At 51.5% G+C, this 21271-nt stretch overlaps 8 protein-coding genes across 8 annotated transcripts; 4 read left to right on the top strand and 4 right to left on the bottom strand.

The window, feature by feature from the left end:
- Positions 1-300: 300 nt before the first annotated feature.
- On the top strand, positions 301-2028 carry tenB-2 (Cytochrome P450 monooxygenase tenB; the record flags this gene model as incomplete). Its single annotated transcript, XM_037315556.1, has 3 exons — positions 301-534; positions 605-986; positions 1040-2028. The coding sequence occupies 3 exons, from the start codon at positions 301-303 to the stop codon at positions 2026-2028; spliced, it is 1605 nt and encodes a 534-aa protein (XP_037185044.1).
- A 350-nt stretch (positions 2029-2378) lies between these two features.
- Cel61a-1 (Polysaccharide monooxygenase Cel61a) lies at positions 2379-3416 on the bottom strand (the record flags this gene model as incomplete). Its single annotated transcript, XM_037315557.1, has 1 exon — positions 2379-3416. The coding sequence occupies one exon, from the start codon at positions 3414-3416 to the stop codon at positions 2379-2381; it is 1038 nt and encodes a 345-aa protein (XP_037185467.1).
- Positions 3417-4761: 1345 nt separating this feature from the next.
- Positions 4762-5793, bottom strand: pnbA-3 (Para-nitrobenzyl esterase; the record flags this gene model as incomplete). Its single annotated transcript, XM_037315558.1, has 1 exon — positions 4762-5793. One exon carries the CDS (start codon positions 5791-5793, stop codon positions 4762-4764), a length of 1032 nt encoding a protein of 343 aa, XP_037185042.1.
- Positions 5794-7345: 1552 nt separating this feature from the next.
- CGCA056_v000298 (uncharacterized protein) lies at positions 7346-8019 on the top strand (the record flags this gene model as incomplete). The annotated part of the gene is made up of 2 exons (XM_037315559.1): positions 7346-7790; positions 7844-8019. 2 exons carry the CDS (start codon positions 7346-7348, stop codon positions 8017-8019), a joined length of 621 nt encoding a protein of 206 aa, XP_037185523.1.
- Positions 8020-8712: 693 nt separating this feature from the next.
- CGCA056_v000299 (uncharacterized protein) lies at positions 8713-9412 on the top strand (the record flags this gene model as incomplete). Its single annotated transcript, XM_037315560.1, has 2 exons — positions 8713-9095; positions 9172-9412. 2 exons carry the CDS (start codon positions 8713-8715, stop codon positions 9410-9412), a joined length of 624 nt encoding a protein of 207 aa, XP_037185524.1.
- Positions 9413-12883: 3471 nt separating this feature from the next.
- CGCA056_v000300 (Ankyrin repeat domain-containing protein 50) lies at positions 12884-15172 on the top strand (the record flags this gene model as incomplete). Its single annotated transcript, XM_037315561.1, has 1 exon — positions 12884-15172. One exon carries the CDS (start codon positions 12884-12886, stop codon positions 15170-15172), a length of 2289 nt encoding a protein of 762 aa, XP_037185238.1.
- A 685-nt stretch (positions 15173-15857) lies between these two features.
- On the bottom strand, positions 15858-18101 carry freB-1 (Ferric/cupric reductase transmembrane component B; the record flags this gene model as incomplete). Its single annotated transcript, XM_037315562.1, has 4 exons — positions 15858-17367; positions 17417-17712; positions 17767-17925; positions 17976-18101. 4 exons carry the CDS (start codon positions 18099-18101, stop codon positions 15858-15860), a joined length of 2091 nt encoding a protein of 696 aa, XP_037185239.1.
- Positions 18102-19249: 1148 nt separating this feature from the next.
- On the bottom strand, positions 19250-21247 carry aflT-0 (Efflux pump aflT; the record flags this gene model as incomplete). Its single annotated transcript, XM_037315563.1, has 5 exons — positions 19250-19715; positions 19779-19988; positions 20039-20438; positions 20494-20538; positions 20599-21247. 5 exons carry the CDS (start codon positions 21245-21247, stop codon positions 19250-19252), a joined length of 1770 nt encoding a protein of 589 aa, XP_037185240.1.
- Between the last annotated feature and the right edge of the window lie 24 nt (positions 21248-21271).

Here is a 21271-nt window from a genome sequence, read left to right on the forward strand (position 1 = left end):
CTCCAGGCAGCCCTACAAAATGTCCAGGCTTCCGTCGCGCGCACTGCCCTTGACAAGTTGACATGGGTAATGCGGGCGCGCTACGGGGGGATCACCCTTGCTAGTCTCCACGTCGGGCCCAACTCTCTGGCTCGCGTCTCCCACCTGTGGCCCCATCAAGCCAAACATGGGACGGGGTATGTCAGCATTGAGATGAGTTAAAACCTCAGAGCTTCCCCTCAAGTTTGACGCGGAGCTTGGGTCAATTCAGACATCAACCTTATCCCTCCGTGTCGCTAGTTTCAGATCGCGCGGTCCACCATGGCTCCCACGTCATTGATCTTCCCCGAGCTCTCCAGCTGGTCAGGAATCGGCCTGCTGGCGGCGGGAAGCTTCGTGATCTTCTTCCTCATCAGCCGAACATTCTACAGAATCCCCTACCCGGAGGGCATCGCGCTCATCGGCGAGCCAGAGGGCGCGACGCGATTCAGTTTCCGCACCATCCTTCGGTACTACACAGACTGCCCAGGCCTGTTCCGGGAGGCCTTCGACAACGTCAGTCCAAAACTCCTTTATCGCTGCCCATCAATCCAGTTCGGACGCTAACCCGCATTGGTCGATCCAGTATGCCAAGAAAGGCAAAGCCGTCGTGATCCCTGGCTTGGGCTTCCGCCACGAGGTGATCATGCCCACGAGCACAATGCGATGGGTCTTGACGCAGCCCGAAGACCAATTGAGCCCCAGCGAAGCATTCGCGGAGGTCGATCAGATCCACTACGCGCTTGGAGACGCTCGGTATGTGACGGATGCTTGGCAGGGGCATCTCGTCAAGACAGACATGAACCTCATCCTGGAGAATGTCTGCGCTGCTATGAACAACGAGCTGGGCATCGCGGTCGACAGGTGGTTTGGTACAAATACCGAGTGGAAGGAGATTGACCTGTTCTCTCTCATCAGACAGATTGTCGCACAAGCGGCTGGTCGCTTCACCATCGGATTGCCTATTTGTAAGATGAACAACTGTTCACAGGCGGTCTATATACTAACTTGTGCGACTTAGGCAGAGACGAGGATTATTTCAAACTCAACTACGAAATTATTGACCATCTCGTCGTCAACGCTGGCGCTGTTGGGGGCGCTCCCAGGATTTTAAGACCTCTGATCGGCTACCTCCTGAACCTGCCGCTGCACGGCAGAATCAAAAGACTCAGAAAGATGTTTGAGCCGTACTGGAACGAACGCGTCGAGAGCTTGAAGTACGACCGCAACGACCCGGATCACCCGGAACCGCAAGACCACCTGCAGATGATGGCGAGATACGCTCAAAAGAACCGCGTCGAGGAGTTCAACAACGTTGACATGATGACGAGGCGTCTCATTGCTGCGAACTTTGGGTCGATGCACCAGACAAGCATCCAAGCGACGAACATGTTGCTCAACATCATCGGCTCCGATTCCGAGTTCAACACGATATCCATCCTACGCGACGAAGTTAACCGCATTCTGTACGAAGATGGCAACGACAGCTGGACGAAAGCCAAGGTCAGCAAGATGATGAAGGCCGACAGCGTGGCCCGAGAGACTCTTCGCCTCCAGTCGTTTGGTGGACGCGCAGTCTTCCGCAAGGTCATGGTCGATGGGTACAAGGGCCCGGACGGAAACCACCTGCCCAAGGGCACGCTCATCTCGTTCCTCGGCCAGCCCGCTGCCACGGACGGCGAACTTTTCGAGGAGCCCCTCAAGTACGACCCGTTCCGGTTCTCCCGGATCCGCGAGAATGCCGCGGCCAAGGATGAGAAGGTGCCCCCTGTCTCGTTTGTCACTACCAGCACCGAGTATTTGCCGTTTGGACACGGAAAGCACGCGTGCCCTGGCCGGTTCCTGATCGACTTTGAGTTGAAGATGATTATTGCCTATGTTCTGGGTCACTACGATGTCGAGTTCCCCGCAGAGTACAACGGGCAAAGACCGCCAAATTACTGGATGACAGAGGCACTGTTTCCTCCCGACGGAGCGAAAATTAGAATTAGGAGAAAGACTAAGGCATGAAAGGGGGTTTAGACGTGAGATAGCTGCCCACCGGCAGGGTGGGGCGTGTCGTATTCGTATTCACCCCGGTGGGATCTCAGCCAGTTCGTCTGGATTGATAACACATGAATCCAAATCGTTAGAGCGTTTGTCACATCAATCTGCAAGTCTTTTTTAAAGGGAAGACAAGGTATTCCAGGAGTAATAAGCGGACCCCATCACACCCACGGCTTGACGCACAACATTTGACTGAGACGGCGACTTCGGATTGACGAATACGCTAACAGCTATTGAACTATGTACAAGAATGTTCTGATACTTTCAGTATCTGCTGAAAATTACACCCGGCCGAAATCCCTCAACTTTATACCCTAAACACACTGAGAGTAGTACTCGTTGAGAACCTGGCAAGTCGAGCCAGAAGCACAAGTCGTCGAGCCGGTGTATCCAATGCCACCGCACTGGCCGTACCTGGGCACGGTGCTACCGCCGGAACCTCCTCCTGCTGCCGTGGTAGTTGTCGTCCTGGCAGTGGTCGTGGTAGCCGGGGCCGCCGCCGTTGTCGTCCGAGCCGTGGTGGGGCTGCTTCCGCCGGCACCTCCGGGCGCCGTCGCGCTGGATGTCGCGGTCGGCCGGGCGGTGCTCTGAGCAGCAGTCGAAGACGAAATCCCCGCCGCCAAAGTAGGGCCGGGAATCGGGTATACCAGAGGCGAAGTGTACAGGTTGAACAGAATTCCGGGGTCGTCGGACTTGTACAGAGCCGTGCCCTTGACACCAGCCGGAGCGAGCGAGCCGCCGCCAGTGACCTGCAGGTTGAAGCATTGCGGGTATGCCTGGGCGCCGTTGACGTTGCCGCCAGAGTGCAGCGCGATGATCTCGTGGCGGAGAACGTAGTTGCCTGGGGCCAGGTTCGATGGAATCTGGACGGTCCAGGTGAAGTTGTTGGCCATCAGGACATCGTCGGCCCACTTGCCGTTCGAGAGCGACATGTCAATGAGACCGCCGGCACTGATCTTGAAGAAGTTCAGCGAGGTCTTGTCGACGGACTCGCAGTTGCCGCTGCACTTGGCAAGGTAGTCGATCACAGGGCCCTTGTGGGACTCGGGCCATGTGTTCCAGACGAGCTGGATCTTGGCTCCCGCAGGGACGGTGGCATGGCCGCCGGCGGGAGATCCGTTCTTGTGGCAGATGATATCGCCTGTACCGAAGTTGACTGGCTCGACGAAACCGTTGTCAGGGGCATCGATCTTCCATCCGACGACCGGGTATGTGGGAGGCGAATACGTGAACGCAGGAGAGTCCCAGCCGCGGTAGGCGACGTTGTCAGCCACTAGCCAGTCAACATGGCCGTGCGAGGCGACCAACGTTGCCAAGGATAGCAACAGAGAGGAGGGAGTGATGATGCCCATGGCCAGCTTGAACGTCTGAGAAGACCGATAAGCGTGTCTCGAGTTGAAAGAAGGGGCCCGGCTTGTTGGATGATGAGCGGTGTCGAGTTCAGGCAATATGCACTCTAGGAGACGAGAGGCACGGCATATATAGTGCATCACCCGGAGCCGGAGAGACGCGTCGACTGAGCCGGAAACTCGGCAGTCGATATTGAGTGAACACCCAAAAGGGCAAGTTTATTGATGACAGAAACCTGAGTCGGACATTGTGCCATCGTGAAAAGCTAGGCTGAATCGCTGCTCAGCAATGTAGGGCCGCCTTCCGATTCTCGGGCACCAATAAGCAGGGCAAACGTGCCATTTCCCCGCGGGCTGTCGCGTTGTCCCTTGCTTCCCCGTGGGCGACATCTGTCACGAGCGCATGGCGCGCGGCGCCACGATGGGACACATTCATCCGGAGTGCCTGAATAGGATGCCGGGTCTTGGTGTTGTGCTGACGATTACTGATTGGGAGCCACCACATGAGAGTGCGTGGATGCGGTCAAGGGAGGGCACGTGTAGCCCTGAAACGTCGGTAACGAGGCGGCGCCATCGAAGAAGAAAACTGCAGAATCAGGAAATCTCGGGTGGCTTGCACCGAGAAATGTGACGGCGGGTTGGAGCCGGGGTTGCATCGGAGGACCGGGGATGTGCGGTTCCTCTGATTGGTGGGTGAGAGACACTGGACCACCCGGAGGATGTTTATATATTGCCGGTGGCTCCCTCCTCGCGAGTCGCTTTCTCGTTCTAGTAAGTCTTTGTCATGAGATTTGTCGGCTGGTTGCATCCACGAGAGCCTGTTAATACTCAGGATGCCGACTTTCTGCGCCTCATGGAGCGGGAGCTTCGCAGACTAGATTTTGGACGAGAGTCTCGAATAAGCAGATTAGTAGTTTCTCAATTTCAAATAGCCTCCAAGATAACACAAGACAAGTGATGCCCAACTATCCGTCACGAGTTTCAAATAACTGGCGCTTTTTGCCTAGCTTCGAAGGTGTCGAAGCCAACCCCTGCAGTGCCAAGCCTGTGATGTCGAACCATCCCAGACGCGCTTAGTGAGTTGGGATACTTATATACTGAGGGCCACCTCTGAAGATAACGTGAAATTCGTGGGCCAGTGAAGCCCAAAGTAGATGGATCGTGGCTGATAGAACAGTCGCAAGAGGTAAACTGATTCTTGTTGCCTTCACAGAGATACGCAAGCCGCCGCGCCGCCAGCCAAGCAACTGCCTATTCCTCGGAAGGGTAGATTGAAAGATGGAGTTTTATATGAGAAATATTCAACTGGCCGGAAAGGTTTGAAGAGACCATTTGAAAACAGGCTACTTCAATGATTCACAATGTTCCATTTTGTCTCGTCGCCGGTGACTGTGAACCCCTGAATATTGTCGTTTCCATGGTTGGCAAACTCCATCCAGATATCTTTGAGCCTGTCACCTAAACCGTCCATAGCGTCTTGAGATGCTTCTCCTTCTATCATTGGTGCAGATTTCCATGACTCCCATGAACCAAGGAGGAACGGTAGCTCGATGCAGTGGGCCGCCCGCAGTGAGCTATGTGAAGGGTGCCACTGGAAGCGGTAGAGTGTTGCCTGACCCTCCGCCTCCAAGTATTGCTTGTGGAGGCGATCGGTGAGCCATGTGAACACCTTTCCAGAAACGAACCAAGCTGCAAGTCGCTCGATGAACTGTCCAATCAAAGGCAGATTAGCATAAGGACGCAGGGTCTTGTTCATTCGGACGAATGGGACGCCTTCATCCTTCGTGTATCCAAGCATGATGGGTATTCGCTGCGCTACCAGGCGGAGCTTCTCAGGTACATCTGTATGGTCGGGCAATGGTCCATGCCCCATAAGCGGACCGAATGGCAACTGTCCCGTAGCAGTGAGCAGAAGCTCAGTCTGTAGAGATAGCATCTCCTGGGAACTCCTTGGCCTGGTATCGGTCGCGAGTCTTTCTTGGGCAAGGCGGCCCAACGACCAAACCATCTCTTCACGGTCTGGCGTCCATATCTCCAGAGGCGCACTTTGTAATATGGCTTTGTGGAATAGGCCATCAGTCCCTTCTGCAAGCATAAGACAGTAGATGGAACCTGCTCCGGCGGATTGTCCAAGGAGCGTGACGTTGTCAGGGTCGCCGCCGAACGCAGCTATATTTTTCTTGATCCAGCGAAGAGCTTCCACTTGGTCCAGCAACCCAAGATTTGCGGGAGCGATATCTGGGATTGGCTGAAATCCGAATACTCCAAGTCGATAGGAGATGTTGACGCCAACGACCCCTCTCTCCACTAGGCCAGTTGGTTGGTAGCAATCCAGGTCTGCGCCACCCGAAACGTAAGCCCCTCCGTGTAGATACGCCATGACCGGCAGCTTCTGTCCGCCCGAAAGCGCATCGACAGTTGTAGTTACTGTCACATGTAGACAGTCTTCGTCTTGGTCGCGCCCTGCTGTGATGGGCCCGGTGACAAAATCTAGCCGGGAAGGCACAGTCTGAGGGCAGATTGGAGATGGACCGGTACAGTCCTTTATGTCGTGCCATTTGCCAACAGGGGTAGGAAGCTGAAAGCGACTTGCGGATGCATATCGAATTCCTCGAGCTCGAATAAGCTGATCACCACACGCAACGGATATTTTACCTCCGGGGAGATCGATAATTTTGTTGTTCATTGATGCGATGATGATAGACCTGTCTCCAGACTCGAAGCTATCCCAAGGTATGCGTTCCGGTCGCAGGACGGTGTGGGAGAGTCTCCGCAGCTGTGAAGCTTATCCGATTATCAAAGAACTTACCCCGACTTGAAATATCCGGATTCCGTGCTGATTCTGTGCCGCTCAAGCCACATGTACCACGTGCCCAGACTCACACAGCCACTGACGTCTCCCGCCTCACCTATCCATCGACTTCGCCGAGTTGCCCGCTTCACCGAGACATTCACCGCTCATGCAGCTACTTTCCAAGAGAAAGCCACTTTTTGAGACGCCCACGTTTCAATGCAGGATAATTCCATCCCATTAGCGGTAATGATCAGTGGGACTGGAAAATCCTCTCTGGGAGGAGGGGGAAAGCATTTCGAGTGCTATTTTCTGTAAGAGAGAGAGAGTGTTTGTTCATCCTTGTCTGCGCCCGCCCTTTCGAAGATCTCTGTGATCCAGGAGCTGTCGCATGTTGTGTCAACCTTCTATTAAACTTTTCAATCGCCCGCGTTGAACTGGCGATTCGATGGGGAACTTTGAATCATATCGTGCTTCCATCACATTGTGAGTTTTGATATCTGATTAATTAGGCAGATATTACAAGCTGTCTGGGCCGGTGGTAGGTAAAGATGATAACAGGGACACCAGGGACGATAGAGATAAGAATTCTCAGAATGAAATACATTTCTCGACACGTAGTATAAGCATTTATCCCCCCGATTATTAGCGAGGAGTCTCCGCCCGGATAGGAAGACTCGATGTTGTCGCATACTGTGCGGATATGGCTTCCAAGTAAAAGTACCAAGTTTGATCGGTCAGCCTAGGAAGTTCTCAGTAAGCTTGACCGCCGTTTGCGTTGAGACAGAAACAGTCGAGCTTACACCTGTTGGCTGTGCCACTGGCAGGGGTGATTGAGCTTACCCGTGTCTGCGATTGGCACTGGACATCTCAAATTGTCTCAAGTTGAATGACATTCGTCACTTGTAGCCAATCAATTGCTCCGAAATGCATGGCGAAGCGGGGAGTCACTGCGGCTGAGGCCAGACAGGCAAAGCTGGGCGTCAGCAGCTCGTAGCCTCATTTTGACATGCTTCCTACTTCATCTATCCATCGGCATCTGCAAGTTAGGCCATTGACACCCGAGACTTGAACCGAATTCATCTTTGTAGACTTTTCATGGAAGTCAAAGTGTAATTGCACGTCAGGGAGCCCTACAGCCATGGCGTCCATCGGGAATGTCCCTGGCAGCTTGTGGGAAAAGGCTTTCCAACTACTGGATTCTGATACACAAAAGGGATTAGGTCCGTCCAAGACGAATAGACGTGATGTTCTGGTTAGTATCGCCCCCGAGCCTCTGAATCGATCATCTGGATCATTCGCTTATTATCATTTCCCTGAACAGAGCGCGGTACTCCAAGAGGTCGAAAAAGCGAGGGATTTGGCCCTACGGAAGAGATGGAAGTTCACAAAGCCCAACGGCGACGTAGTGATCGTTAGAGATGTGATGGAGAAGATCGCAGGATGGATTCAACGTTTCAAGGAGACCGGCGATGCGGCAGTGCAATATGACCCTGCTCATGCTGCATTGCCTTGGGCGGCATTTAGGTTCTTGTTGCAAACCACAGTGTCTGAAGTTCAAGTATTCACCGCAGTAGCCACAGACCGTGAGTACTTGAACAAACAACAGCTGAAGATATTAGAGCTAACCTGCCTCAAGTTGAAGACATTGCTCGAAGACTCGCGAGGTATCGCATGATCGAGAAGCTCCACGTGCGCGGGATACAGTCCGATATAGAAAGGGAGGTAGAGCGCGCTTTGATCCGCCTCTATGCAGAGATCCTGACCCACTTGAGCTACGCTGTGAGGTTCTACAGTAGAAAGAACAATCAGTAAGTATTCGTACTTTTTATCATTCAATTGATGACTTTCCACGCTGGCTGGTCTCGATGCTTGGACTGACATCAGGTTTCGCTAGCCCGGGCGCTCAAGAGTCCCTTCCGCACAGTCAAGGAAGACCGAAAAAAGGAATTGCAAGATCGAGAGCATGAAGTAAATCAGCTTACAACACTTGCGGACACGGATATACTTCGCTCACTTGATGGAAAATTTAAACGATTTCCCATGCAGTCGTCTGAGTTACTGTCCGAAGACAAATTCAACGACATTGCCTCATGGCTATCCGTCGCACCTTACTACTCCCATCACCAATTCATTGCCGAATCTCGCCTGGCAGGTGTCGGCCAATGGTTGCTCAACCACCAGGATTATAACCAGTGGTTCACCTCAAGCTCGTCCTCTCTTTTTTATCTCTATGGAATCCCTGGGTCGGGCAAATCGACTTTGTGCTCTGTGGTCGTGGATACCATGATTTCAGCGGCTGGCAACGACCCATCTGCGTCTCCTTTGGGGTATTTCTACTGCGCGAACCCCGAGTTCCAAAAGGCGCGTCGTTCGTGTGACGATGTCTTAAGTACTATACTGTTTCAACTTTCCATCGATCCTTCGAGTCGGACGACGGTGAAACAGTTTCTTTGCTCGGGGTATGAGCGACAACTGGCCCGATCTCCGGCCGGTAGGTTTGATATGATGAAGCTCCAGACCAAAGACTATGTGCGACTTATACTGGAACTGGCCGAAGAAGATCCTATCACAATCATCATCGATGGTCTCGATGGTATCGATGATGATAATAGATATACGCTCGTCAAGGCCCTCGATGATATGGTCTCCCAGGCCGACAATGTGGTGAAGATTTTCGTCACGAGCAGAAGCTCTAACCGCGTCGCCATGAAACCAACAGCCGCTTTCAAAATCCAAATCACTCCTGAGTCGACGAGACAAGACATGGAGGCTTTTATGAGGCATCAAATTGACGCCGCGCTGGCAGCCAAATTGCTGCTCGGGGGAGTTGTCAGCTTCGACACCCGCAAGGTTTTGGAGGAAGCACTACTTGAAGGTGCCGGTGAGATGTGAGTTGCTACTCCAAGAGTGTTTTCCACAGCCCTGGAAAAAGCTGTGCATAGAGTTTAAGCTGACGAATGAAAGGCTTCTCTGGGTCAAACTCTACATGGAGCGAATATGTCATGAAACAGTTGAGGATGATGTCCTCTCCGCTCTCCGCGATAGACTCCCCGAGAGCATAGACCAGCTTTATCAAGGCTCACTTGACCGCATATCGCGAGCCCGGAATAAAGCCCGTGACCTTGCAATGAAGGCCTTGTCGTGGGTACTGCACATGAGAGAACCCCTGACCCCACCGGCTTTTTTTGGCGGCGCTGGAATCTGACCAGGATCCAACCTTGGATGCAGCCCAGCTGATGAATATTTATTATAATTTGGCTCTTCTGGATACTCAGTACAACGTCGTAAGGTTCTCGCACCAGTAAGTTCAGGTCTTCCTCAGAGGCCACGAGAGTTTTGCTTCGAGAACAGCACATAATCCTGGCGTCTATCTGAACATAATCTCATTTATGTTCGACAAAGACTGGCTAACGACGCTGTCCTTCGAACTCTGGATTGAAACAGTAAGTGATATCGTCATTTCTCTCCAAAGAAGCCATGAAATGATACCCGCTTTGTCCGCCATTTCCGATTCCGAAAACGGGTTTCTTTTCGTGTTGAGTACCTTCGGACTCGATGATGTCCTCAGGATAGGTCTGTCGCAGATTGATTCTATTGATACCAATCAACGGACCCAGGTAGGGTATACGCCTCTCTACCTCGCGTCTACGTTTGGGCATACGCCTACTGTGACGATCCTGGCGAGATATGGTGCCAAACTCAATGTCGAATGCGGGAAGTTCGGAAGCCCGTTGCATGCGGCATGTTTCAGTGGGCATTTACAGGTAGTCGAAAAGCTCCTGGAACTTGGAGCCGACACGACATGCGGTTCTAAGTTCAAAAATGCATTACAAGCTGCCTTGAGAGGCGGCCAAGAAGATGTAGCTGTGCATCTTGTGGATCTTGGCATTGCAATCACAAACGAAGAAGAGTATGAGGAAGCAATGCAAGGTGCTGCCTTGGTTGGTTTCGTCATAGTTGTTCAGTTACTTGAAAGCTCCAAATTCGAAACCCTCAAACGGGAAACCAAAGACAAGTTCAGGAAAAGGTCGTTGAAGGCGATCCAGGGCGGGCAGCTCGAAGTTCTTCGGCGATATTTTCACCGAAACATCGGAGACGACGATTTGATTCCTTCGGATGCTGTCGCTGTCGCAACTTTATACAATCATAAGGACTTAGTAGAGTTTCTTCTAGATCAGAAGATGGACGTGGAAGTTGAAGGGGCCTTTGGGTCTCCATTGAGGACAGCTGCATTGCTCAACTACCGACCAATGGTTCGTCTTCTGCTGGACAAAGGGGCAAACATCAATGCTTCCGGTGCTTTCGGCGATGCGCTCCAAGCTGCTGGACTAAAAGGACACGACAATCTTCTGAGACTTCTCATTGAAGAAGGTGCCAAAGTGAATCAGCAGACAGGGTTCTACGGATCGGCGCTTCAGGCTGCAGCATACCACGGTCGGCTGCGGTCTGTAGAGCTGTTATTGAATGCAAAGGCAGACGTACATCAAGCTGAATTCTCGAAGGATGCATTTCACGCGGCTGCTGCGGGCGGCCATGAAGACGCCATTGCGCTGATGCTCCGAAAAGGCTACTCTTACCAACGGCACTTCTTGTCCCAGGCGATGTGTATGAGGAGCCCACCACCTCGATACGTGTGTTTGTGGACGGCAGAAGTGCCCAGAAGTCAACATCGTTGTGGAAAGTCGCAGAAATACGACAAAAATACAGAAACCCACGATTTTCAGAAAGCTCGAAAACCCCTAACCGATTTCGAGGTAATTATCGGAGAAGGGCACGATGAATCAGAAACGTCGCATTCGAGCATCCAGCAGACTTCCCAACTGCAAGACCAAGCAGCAAAAAACGCCTGATTCTCTCCCAGCGGCAACGTTCGCAGGTCATATAAATATGGTCAAATTGCTTTTGGAACACGAGGATACCTTGGGCATATCTAGTCATCAGATCGATTTGGCCGTGGAGACAGCGGCGGAGGCTGGCCAATTGTCCATCCTTCAACATCTTATCGAAGCCACAAAATCTCAGAAGCAATTCCACGCCCATATCAGGCGCATGGTTCACAAAGGGCACGCAGCGCATCATACTGATGTGGTTAACTTCGCACTCGCATTGGCTTCGCAACATTTGTCGCCAGATGAATGTTCCACGTTGCAAGAAACAACTTGCACAGCAGCTGAAACATATCAGAAAACAGGCAGGAGCAAAAAGAAGCTACGCTCAAGTTTTTCCAAAAGCTGTGAATCGGGAGATATTCAGCTGATGAGTATCATACTTGAAACGGGAGATCAAGAGTTGCTGTCAGTAAAGGACGTTGAGGGCGGGCTGCATATGTGCGCTCTCCATAATAACCTCGCTGTCGCTCAAATGCTCCTAGACCGGCCTTTTTTTGCAAATTCAAAACTCAGTTTCAGCCGGAGATGTGTTCGTGGCAGCGGCGGCTAGTGGATCCACGGCTTTCATGAAGTTAGTTCTTCGCTATTGGCCGCAGCTGATGCCACCTTCTGGAATGACAACATTGAGTCGCGCGCTGGTGAAATCCAGTGAGAATGGACACATAGATGTTGTTCGCTACTTGGTGTTGGATCTGGGCATTGATGTGAACACAGTTTCACACGACAAACACTTAAATCTGCATTGGATAGGTGCAGACACAAAACTGGAGAAATTCTGGCACCGGATTTCAGGGGTCCAACGTCATCGCGGCATCGGACCTCGGAATGACATGGATAACGGGACCTTGATACCTACGATTTCACCTCTTCAAGCCGTGATTAGAGGGTTGGTCAAGTTTGACCCGGAAACGGACTGGGACCGGAATGATATAGGATGGTTGCATCAGAGGAGGCACTCGCCACCACACGCTGAACTGGATCAACAGGAGCAAACTTTGACTTTTCTTCTCGACAAGGGCTCTGATCCTAATGATCTTGGCGGACAAACGGTATACCCGGTGCAACTAGCTGCGAAGCACGGTTCTGAACATATCGTGGATCTCCTTATTTCAGCAGGGGCGGATGTAAACATGGAAGGCCGCGACAAGAACTTTTCTCCCGACCGGTCTCCGCTTGGTGATTCCCATCTAGGCTCGACAAACAACAAGAATCCACTTTTCGCAGCGGCTGGTCGTGAGCTATCGGCCCTGTCGATAGTGCGAAAGCTTGTGACTGCCGGGGCAATTGTGCCATGTCATCTTGACGAACAACACAGTCTCCTAGAACAGGCTCTCCGCTATTTCCATGGAAATGTTACCGGAAATCAAACCCATGGATCGTACCGATCTACAGACGGAAAATTTACCGTAACGCCATCCTTGGAGTATCTTTTCACGGAGGGGTGTGGTGGAGTTCTTTTTTTCTTCCTCACCCAAATGCCATTTGTCCGGACAACAAACATCCAATGGGGCCTCGTTTTACAAATGGCTGCTTTCATCGGAGACCTTAAAGCTGTTGATCTCCTCGTGTCCCGAGGTACAAACATCAATAGCATTGGGTACTTTTACGGGACGGCTCTACAGGCTGCATCCTCGCGTGGTCACGACAATTTAGTGCAAAGTCTATCGGATGCTGGAGCCAATGTCAACCTGATAGCAGGCCGGTGGAAGACACCTTTGAGAAGCTCTCTTGTTGCAGGTCACGAGCAGAGTGTGAACATCCTTTTCCAACACGGAGCCAGGGTAGACATGGAAATCCCATCGTCACAGAGCGACTCGGGAGTACAGACTGATCTGCAGTTGGGAGTTGCAAGCAAGGATGTGGAGATTGTCAAGGATCTCTTGTCCCAAGGGGCAGACCCGATTATTGACCCTCAGGAAGGACAACATCCTCTTATCATGGCTTCTGGAAATGGAAGTTTGGCTATCGTCCAGGAGTTGATTCAGGCCGGGGCGCCAGTGAATGTTCACGGGAAGAAAAGGAGGAGTTATATGTACTTTCAAGCTGCGGATGCGAGTCCGATGCATGCAGCCATTGCAAACGGCTCTTTGGACGTGGTCAAAGTACTCTTGGAAAACGGTGCCGACATCGAACTCAGTGTTCATGAATCAGGCACACCTCTCACTATCGCAGCTGCTAAAGGTCGGGTCTCGATCATGCGTCACTTACTACTGGCTGGTGCAAATGATAGCAGCAGCTCGGCTGTCAGGAAAGCTATTGAAAACAATCACCTCGACATTGTGAGAGTACTACTTGGAGAAGGAGCTCAGGCTATAAACATGCTCTCCGTGGCATGCGAGCGTGGTCGGACCAAAATGATAGAGCTGCTTATTGAAAGCATCCCCGACAAAGGCTCTTTAGAGACAGCCCTTGATGGGGCATTCGCCGTGGCAGGTCTCGCAAAATCTGTCATACGAGTCCTGCTTTGCTTCGCAGCACCGACAGCACAGCGTTTTCTCAAAGTTTCTGCAGTGGGATCAGCATTTTCTGTCAAGTTGATGCTGGAACAGGGTGATATTGACGTCAATCTACCAACAGAAGATGACGGCAATTTGCCGCTGCAAGTCGCAGCACTGAATTTGAATTTTGAGGCAGTACAGGTACTGCTTGAAATTGGAGCCCACACAGAGTGCACCAGTGCCGAACATGGCACGCCATTAATTACTGCCCTGGAAGTATGCGCTGTTTCGACGCTACGTACTGCGAAAGATGAGGGACTCCGGAAAATTGTCAACAGCCTCACCCTCCCAAATGCGCGAAAGCCATCACCTACCTGGGCTTTGGGAAGGGGGGATCACTACACTTCACAGTACAAGTCTATGCAGCAGTTATCCAAGTGCTCAGCCATAGTGCAATTTCTGATCGACCACGGGGCAAACGTCGCTGACGTGGGGCGGCCTCTCGGATCTCCACTGCATCTAACCTGTCTCCTTGGAAGTAGCGCTATGGTTGAGAAGCTCATACAACGTGGCGCCGATCTTGACGCTACGGCCGGATACTTCGAGAAGCCCGTTTTCGCTGCAATCCATGGCAAAAACGCAGACATTGTCTCGTTACTTTTGAAGCATACGCCAACCCCAAGCCATGTTCATACTGAATATTCCACCCCCTTACATTACGCATGTGCAGTGGATGATGCTGCATCTGTCCGCAAGCTACTGGAATGCGGTGCAGATGCTGCTATTGCCAACCGGCTTGGCGAAACACCGCTTACGATTGCGCTGCGCAACTTTTGTTCTGAATATTGGCCAGGACGCGATCGAAAAGAAACCTTTGTGGATGTGATCATCTCCATGGCAGAGTCACTTCGTGTCTCTGACCACGATATTGTCGCTGCATCTCAGCTCGGAACACTGGATTCAGAGAAAACTATTCGTCAACTATTGGATCTTGACAAGAGCGCGGCGTCTCATGAAGATACCATGTGCCACATCCTCACTTCCCGGTCGTATGCTGTTGCGGATACAATCAAGCTTCTCATGCCCCGCATGGGTGGGATCGGGGTGACTGACCGAATGCTCAAATGCGGCCCGAGCGAACAGGCCCTTAAAGCACTGCTCGATTGCACCCCTATGAGCAAGGTACCAAAAGACGTGCTTCTGGCGCAGGAGAACGTCGCATGCATGGAGCTCTTACTCAAGTTCGACAGCGCAGCTCCAGCTACCCAAGAGATCCTGCTGCGAGCCTTGGAACTGAAAGACTATGGAGGCGAGACCAAAAAAGGTGTCTTGGCAGAGTTATTCAAGCGAAATCCAGCCCTGTGCGTCACCCAAGACATGCTGCAAGCAGTAGACTCTGCAGCCATCTTGGAAATATTTCTCAGCCACTTCAGACCTGTGACCGGAATCTCCGAGGACACTCTGGGCAAAATATTCACCTCAGTACAGTGGCAGGTGCAAGAAACACTTCGTATTCTCCACCAGCACAACCCCAGCATTCAATTTAGCGACAAGATCGTTTTGCAGTCTCTGGAGCAGTCTTCTCGCCGGTTGACGCCCTTGAACTCCTTCTGGACCATCAGCCATCAATGGTTGTAACGTCTGAGGTATTCCTACTGGCTTGGAAGAAATCATGGGAAGATTCGAGACTGAAGCTTTCAAAGATTTTAGAAAAGCACGGAAAACGGGTCAAATTTACGGATGAAGTGAGAGCCGCCGTTGATCAGGTTTACCAACTAACAAGTGAAACCTCGAAGAAAGAGCATGTTTACAGGCTACAAGCACCGGACGAAGAACAGATTGACCATCCCGAAACCTATCCTATTTCGTAAGGAAGTACTTACTCCCCGTCCTCATAAAATGAGTCTGGGCGAAAGTGTTTGAAGTGAAAAATGGGGTGCAAGGGCTAGATATAATGGCGGCAAGGTGTATGTTTGGCAGTCCCTCCTTCGTTGTACTTATGTTCTTGTGTAAAATGAGACGAGCTTTGGTTTTGAACAACATCGCCGAATCCTGTTCTAGTCTTTTTTAATGTAAATTCCGATGCACTCATCACCCCGGGTTTCAATGTGACGTACAAGACGCCGCAAATTGTTCCACTGATTTAAGCGATTAAAGGTATTTTTCTTGCTTGTGCAAGCTGTAACGTGCACATGATCTTAGCCCTACATTGCACTTTGAATCATATCGGACTCAGATGACTGGACCTTATTTCAATATATAAGGTTGCGCCAATAAGGGTATTGCTTTCTAAGTATGCGCATGAGGGTAGAGTGCGCCTGGTCTACCAGTAGTAAGTTTCATCGATCAAAGTCACTGGGATCGGTGCTTTGCGTGCCATTTCGCTCACAATGCACCGCACCTTGTCAGTCATAGCTGCGGGACCACCGACGACAACCCCCGTATCTCCCTTGGCTTTTGCAATCTCCTCTTCCAGAACGTTGCGCAACTTGAACCTCTCGCCTACCAGGATGTCCGTGTCAATACGATCAAGGTCAACGATTTCGACCAGACCAGGACTCCTGCATGACCAGTACACCTTGGCGTGTCCTGGGTAGGCACGTAAAGCTGGTGCTACAGCTGTGATTGCCACACCTCCAACGATGCATATAAGAGTTTGATACTTGGTTAAGTCGGGGTATGGCAGATAGTCTGCTTCGACGAGAACGGGAAGTCGGGTCTTGTGGCGAAGCATGCCTGTGGCGCCGTCAAACGTTCGGATTAAGAAGGAAAGGCCAACATGAGGGGGTTCGTGGATGATGACCACATCGGCGGCTGTTGTGCTGGAAAGCTTGGATGTCGACCCCAGTGCCTTCTCGGTTGAGCTTCCCGAGGACGATCGCGGAGGATCCGCAGATCTCACTCTAGTTCCCATGATAGAGAAGGGATGACTTTCCCAGATTCTCCACGTTAGCGTCGGGAAGTAGAGATAGGCGTGTCCATGACCCTTTGCCCCTTCTATGTCAACTTGGATGTATTCGTCGTCAATGACTGTGACAACGGCTTGCCGCCAGCCATTTCTGGCCATTCTGGCAAGCCTGGCAACGCGGTCGAATCCCCAGACTGCTATAGCGATGTACATCCAAATCTCGTATCCCCATTGATGGTTGAAGCGGTATATAATATGCAGGTAGCAACCTACCACCGAGAAGACAGCAAGTACCATGTGCCAAAAGAAGAACATCTCGTACATCTTGGCACGGAAGGGAATGGCAGACGCTGGGAGTAGTAGGCCCATCGCAAGCGTTGCGATGATACCCCACACCCAGTAAGCAAGCTTCGATTCGCTATCATGCCATCCTAAGACGACATATATGCGAAGCCATATGATAGAGTGCATGATAGCTTGAAGGGTACACAGGTATGCAGTCCAACGATGCATGACCATGAATGTCGACTGTGTCCAGTCTGTCAACCAGTACAGAAAGTTGTTTCTGCCGGCATACAGGATGAGCAATGGCACGTTCGCGAAGCTGAGAACACCAGTGCGGTTGGCCACAGAGGTAAGGACTTCCTGTAACTGGTTGTCCCACCACCATGCATTAGGCTGAGCTGACTGGATATCTACTCCACTTAGAACGAAGTTGAGGACCACGACATACGCGATGAGCATCGCTTGGCCACGCGTTGGCATGATGAACATGTTGAAATAGGGCGCTTGGTGGCGGCTGCCGAACAAGGGCGGGTCTATAATAGCGGCGCTGACTTTGGCTTTGAAAAGCTTGGGCAATGGTAGGAAGCGAAGCCAAGAGCTTGCAATGGGGACAATGGCGCCCAGAGCAATGAGGACCAATCTGGAACCATGTAAGTAAAGTTTTCTCGAATCCAACGGAGAAGACATACCCATATTTCTCATGATGGGTTTCCATCCTCTCAAACATTTCCATTGTGTCATACTGCAGCTGATACTGGAAGTCGGCAACCAGAGCTGTCCGATTAAGGGGTTCTCCATATGCCAACGTCGAGGTGACATTGCCCTGAACCTGTGCGAGGGCCTGTTGGTAAGTCCACTTTGGAACCGGAGGTTTCGCAACAACATGAACTCCAGGTTCATCAAGTCGTCTGTGACTATTCCGGATGCTCGCTTCAGTCTTGTGCCAGTACTTCTCAATCTTCCATGAGGGAAGGTCGGTGCAACGCTACTACAGGTCAGTACAATTCTCGCTGTCGGACTCGCGAAAGATGTGACCAACCAATCGCAGGCAGAGGGCCATGGATGTTAGGAAGGCATCGTCAGTCGCGAAGCACTCGGGGGAGGTTTGAGGCATTGGCAGGCCACCCTCGATACCCATCGTGCTGCAATTCAGTGCGCTGCCGGAGAGCACAACGCGGCACGAGTAGGCGCAGAGGGGCTAAGCGCTGTCAGTTCTGAGTTTAACTCTTGAGGTAGACTCATGCTCACCTGGTACATCGTGATACCATAGCCGATGAGACCGTAGCCTGCTTCCCCCACCTCAGCGGCCATGCACACCTGCGTATGCATAGCCGCTAGGATAGGTACCAGGAGTTTCCTGAATGATGAAATCATAGCGAAAGCGAGAATGTGCTCAGATGATTATGGGGCAACTCGCTGAAATTGGACTGTGCTGTAAAGACTAAAGAACAGAATGCCCCAAGGTACTTCGAGATGAACCCAAACTACACGAGGCTCGACATTGTTTTACGACAATTCTGGCATGGTGTAGCTGCTCAAGCTCCGAGGTCATCATCTTTCACGCACAGCGGAGCCGACGGAGTTACAACCCTAAGCTTAGACGTGATTGGCCTCTGAGAGGCTTCGCAGCTTTGGCCAACTTGGCAGATTTTCGCGGTGAATGGAAGCCGACGCCTTTTCCCGGTCCCAAACATTGACTCGACATGAAAGTTTGACGGTTCCCGATTGACCGGAATCTTCGAAAACAAGTGCCCGGTATTACAAGGCCAATGAAATGACTGCCTCTGACGTCTTGATTGGCCGTAGCTGTTTGGCTACGGAATTACCGTTCACCATGCCATCTCCAGGATGATGCAGCTCGGTCGATGGGTTCTTACTCAACATCCATGAATGGATGCAAGTCAAGAGTGCCCTCCCGCTTAGAGATTCATAAATGAAAATGGGAAATGTGGCTATAGTTCATTCGCTTAGAATATTGAAACGTTGATTCTTGCATTGCGGTAAAGTACCTTGCGGAATCAGTTTGGTTGGCTGATGTAGTTGTGAGTGACCAACCATGTGCACCACTTCAGCCATCACTACGAGTCGCCTGAGCCAGAAACATAAGACACGGTCGACATAAATGTATGCAACGCTAGGTGGAATGTCTGCGCATCGATAATGACGTGACTGAGGCTGTAGCCTTAGCTGACGCTCAATGGTCTGTTGCCGTCTTCCACGTTCATGGTTGGACGTTGTGGCCCGAGGCGACAAGTCGACAACTTCAGTGCAAGATTGTCAAATGAACACAAAAGGCCAGCGCAAAGTGGTCTCATGCATTGCGTAGCAAATTCAACATCTCCTGCAAAGTCTGAAGCAGTACAATTGAAGCCAAAATGCTTTTTTTTAATGTTTATTTCCCCCCCTAGAGGCCCTCTGTGCAGATTGGATGCAGACAATTGCAGAAGTGATCTTGTGGTCATGCATTCTCAAGCTCGATAAACGAGACTGATTTGGTCTACTGTACAGATATTTTGGGGACTTTAGTTGGCCTTTGGGTTGCCTCCCCTTTCCTTCTGGTCCTCCTCGGCTCTCTTCTCCTTTTTGACACTCTTCCATTCCACGAGAAGCCCGAACGGGAACGAAATGGCAGCCAATATCATAGCCAGCATAAATGTTCTCGTGATGGCGTAGTTTACTCCATTGAGAGCGCTTTGGAACGCGGGTGTATTGTCTCCAAACATCGTTTGCAGCTTCATGCGCAGGTCTGGAGCACCGCCGTCCCCGTAGACAACACCGGCGAGAGACGGGCCAAGCGCCTTGACGAGCTCTTGTTGGATGACGCTCTGAGCAACCGGAACGGACAACGCAACGCCTAGTAATCTGGTGAAGAGCGTGAGACTTGTTCCCTTGGCAATCTTCTCGCTTGGCAACACAGTCTGGACGGCAACGTTTGCTTGCTCTGCACCAACTCCAACACCCGCGCCAACGAGAATTTGAGCGCCAATCCTATACAGCTCATTAGCCTATTATACCGGATTTAATCCGCAAACACAACTCGGAAACACTTACACCATTCCGAGAGTAGCATCCGGCTTAATGACCATGTAGAGGGCTGATCCAGCCGTGACCAACATTGAACCAACGATGATGAAGGGGTTGTAAAACCCGAGGGCGACGACCATTCCGCCGGCGACGATCGACGCAATGGCAGTGCTGATGCACAACGCTATCTGCTTGAAGCCAGATGACTGGGCACTGTCGCCATTGATAGACTGGAACCTGCATAGCGTCAGTAAAACCAATATGCCGGGTGCTCCAAGGCGACATACCAAACGGGTAGAAAGAAGATGAAGACACCGAAAGCTCCATTCAAAAAGAGCAGGTAGAGATTGGAGCCTGCGACTGATCGCTGCTTCAAAATGCTCAGAGGTACAGTAGCATCATCACCTTGGAAGTATTGTAAGGCCATCCAAGGCAGGATAGTCACCGCGAAAACGACCAAGACGGCTATGACACGACCATCACTCCAAGCGTACTCGCCTCCGCCCCACTGCAAGGCAAGCATCAAGCAGACCAGAGAAGTTAGGAGTAAGCCAGTCCCCAGCGGATCGAATTTCATGATTATCTCTTTCCATGTCATGTCCTTCAGAGTTGCAGATGTTCGTCCCAGGGAATCAGGCAGACAGAAGATGATTGTTGGAATCACCACCGCACCGATGGGAAGGTTGACTAAGAACGTCAGTAATGTGTTTCTGAAGGTAAGTCGTCGAGGTTTGAAACTCACACCAGAAACACCATCTCCAAGAAGCCCCAGTAGTCATCGCACCGCCTGTCAGATAGCAAGTTAGCATGACATAGTATCGAGCCATAAAGAAAGGAAGACGCATACCCATAATTGGACCAATAACACTTGCAATGGCATATGCTGCCCCGAAGAGACCAGCGAACAAGCTCCGCTTCCTGAGCGGAGTCACGCGGGCGAGGACGATGAAGGAACCCCCGAAGACACCAGCCATACCCACGCCCTGGATGACTCTTCCGATGATCAGAACGACGGACACAGGCGCGAACCCACAGATGGCGCTGCCCGCAAGATAGATGATGACAGATACCAGAAATGTCCACTTGTTGTTTGCCAATGTATATGCCCGACCGAATGGAAGTTGCATCGCGACGGCCGTGATCTGCTCGCCCGTGCTGTACCAGGCGATATCATCGAAGCTATTGAACGCGCTTGTGATGGTCGGGATTGCCGTGGCGAGGACGGTTTGACTGACGGCAACGATAAAGACAGAGATGAATAGGGAGAAGATGATGAGTGCAAACTGAAGCCCAGATGGATATTGTGACTCGTCAAGATCCTCTCCCCAGCCACCAGGGCCGGCTTGTGTTTTCGAGGCATCTTTATCGGCATTGTCGATACTTCCAAGCTGTTCTGAAGAGGAGACGCCATTTTCGTATGGTAGTGCTACGGAAGAGGCTTCTTTCGAGCGATCGTGCAACTCGTACGAGCCAGATGACTTTGTAGAACGAGGCATGGCTGGACACTGCGGATAAGGAGG

The sequence above is a fragment of the Colletotrichum aenigma genome, assembly GCF_013390185.1.
Source record: "Colletotrichum aenigma strain Cg56 chromosome Unknown KSG_Cg56_contig01, whole genome shotgun sequence".
Taxonomy (NCBI): Eukaryota; Fungi; Ascomycota; class Sordariomycetes; order Glomerellales; family Glomerellaceae; genus Colletotrichum; species Colletotrichum aenigma.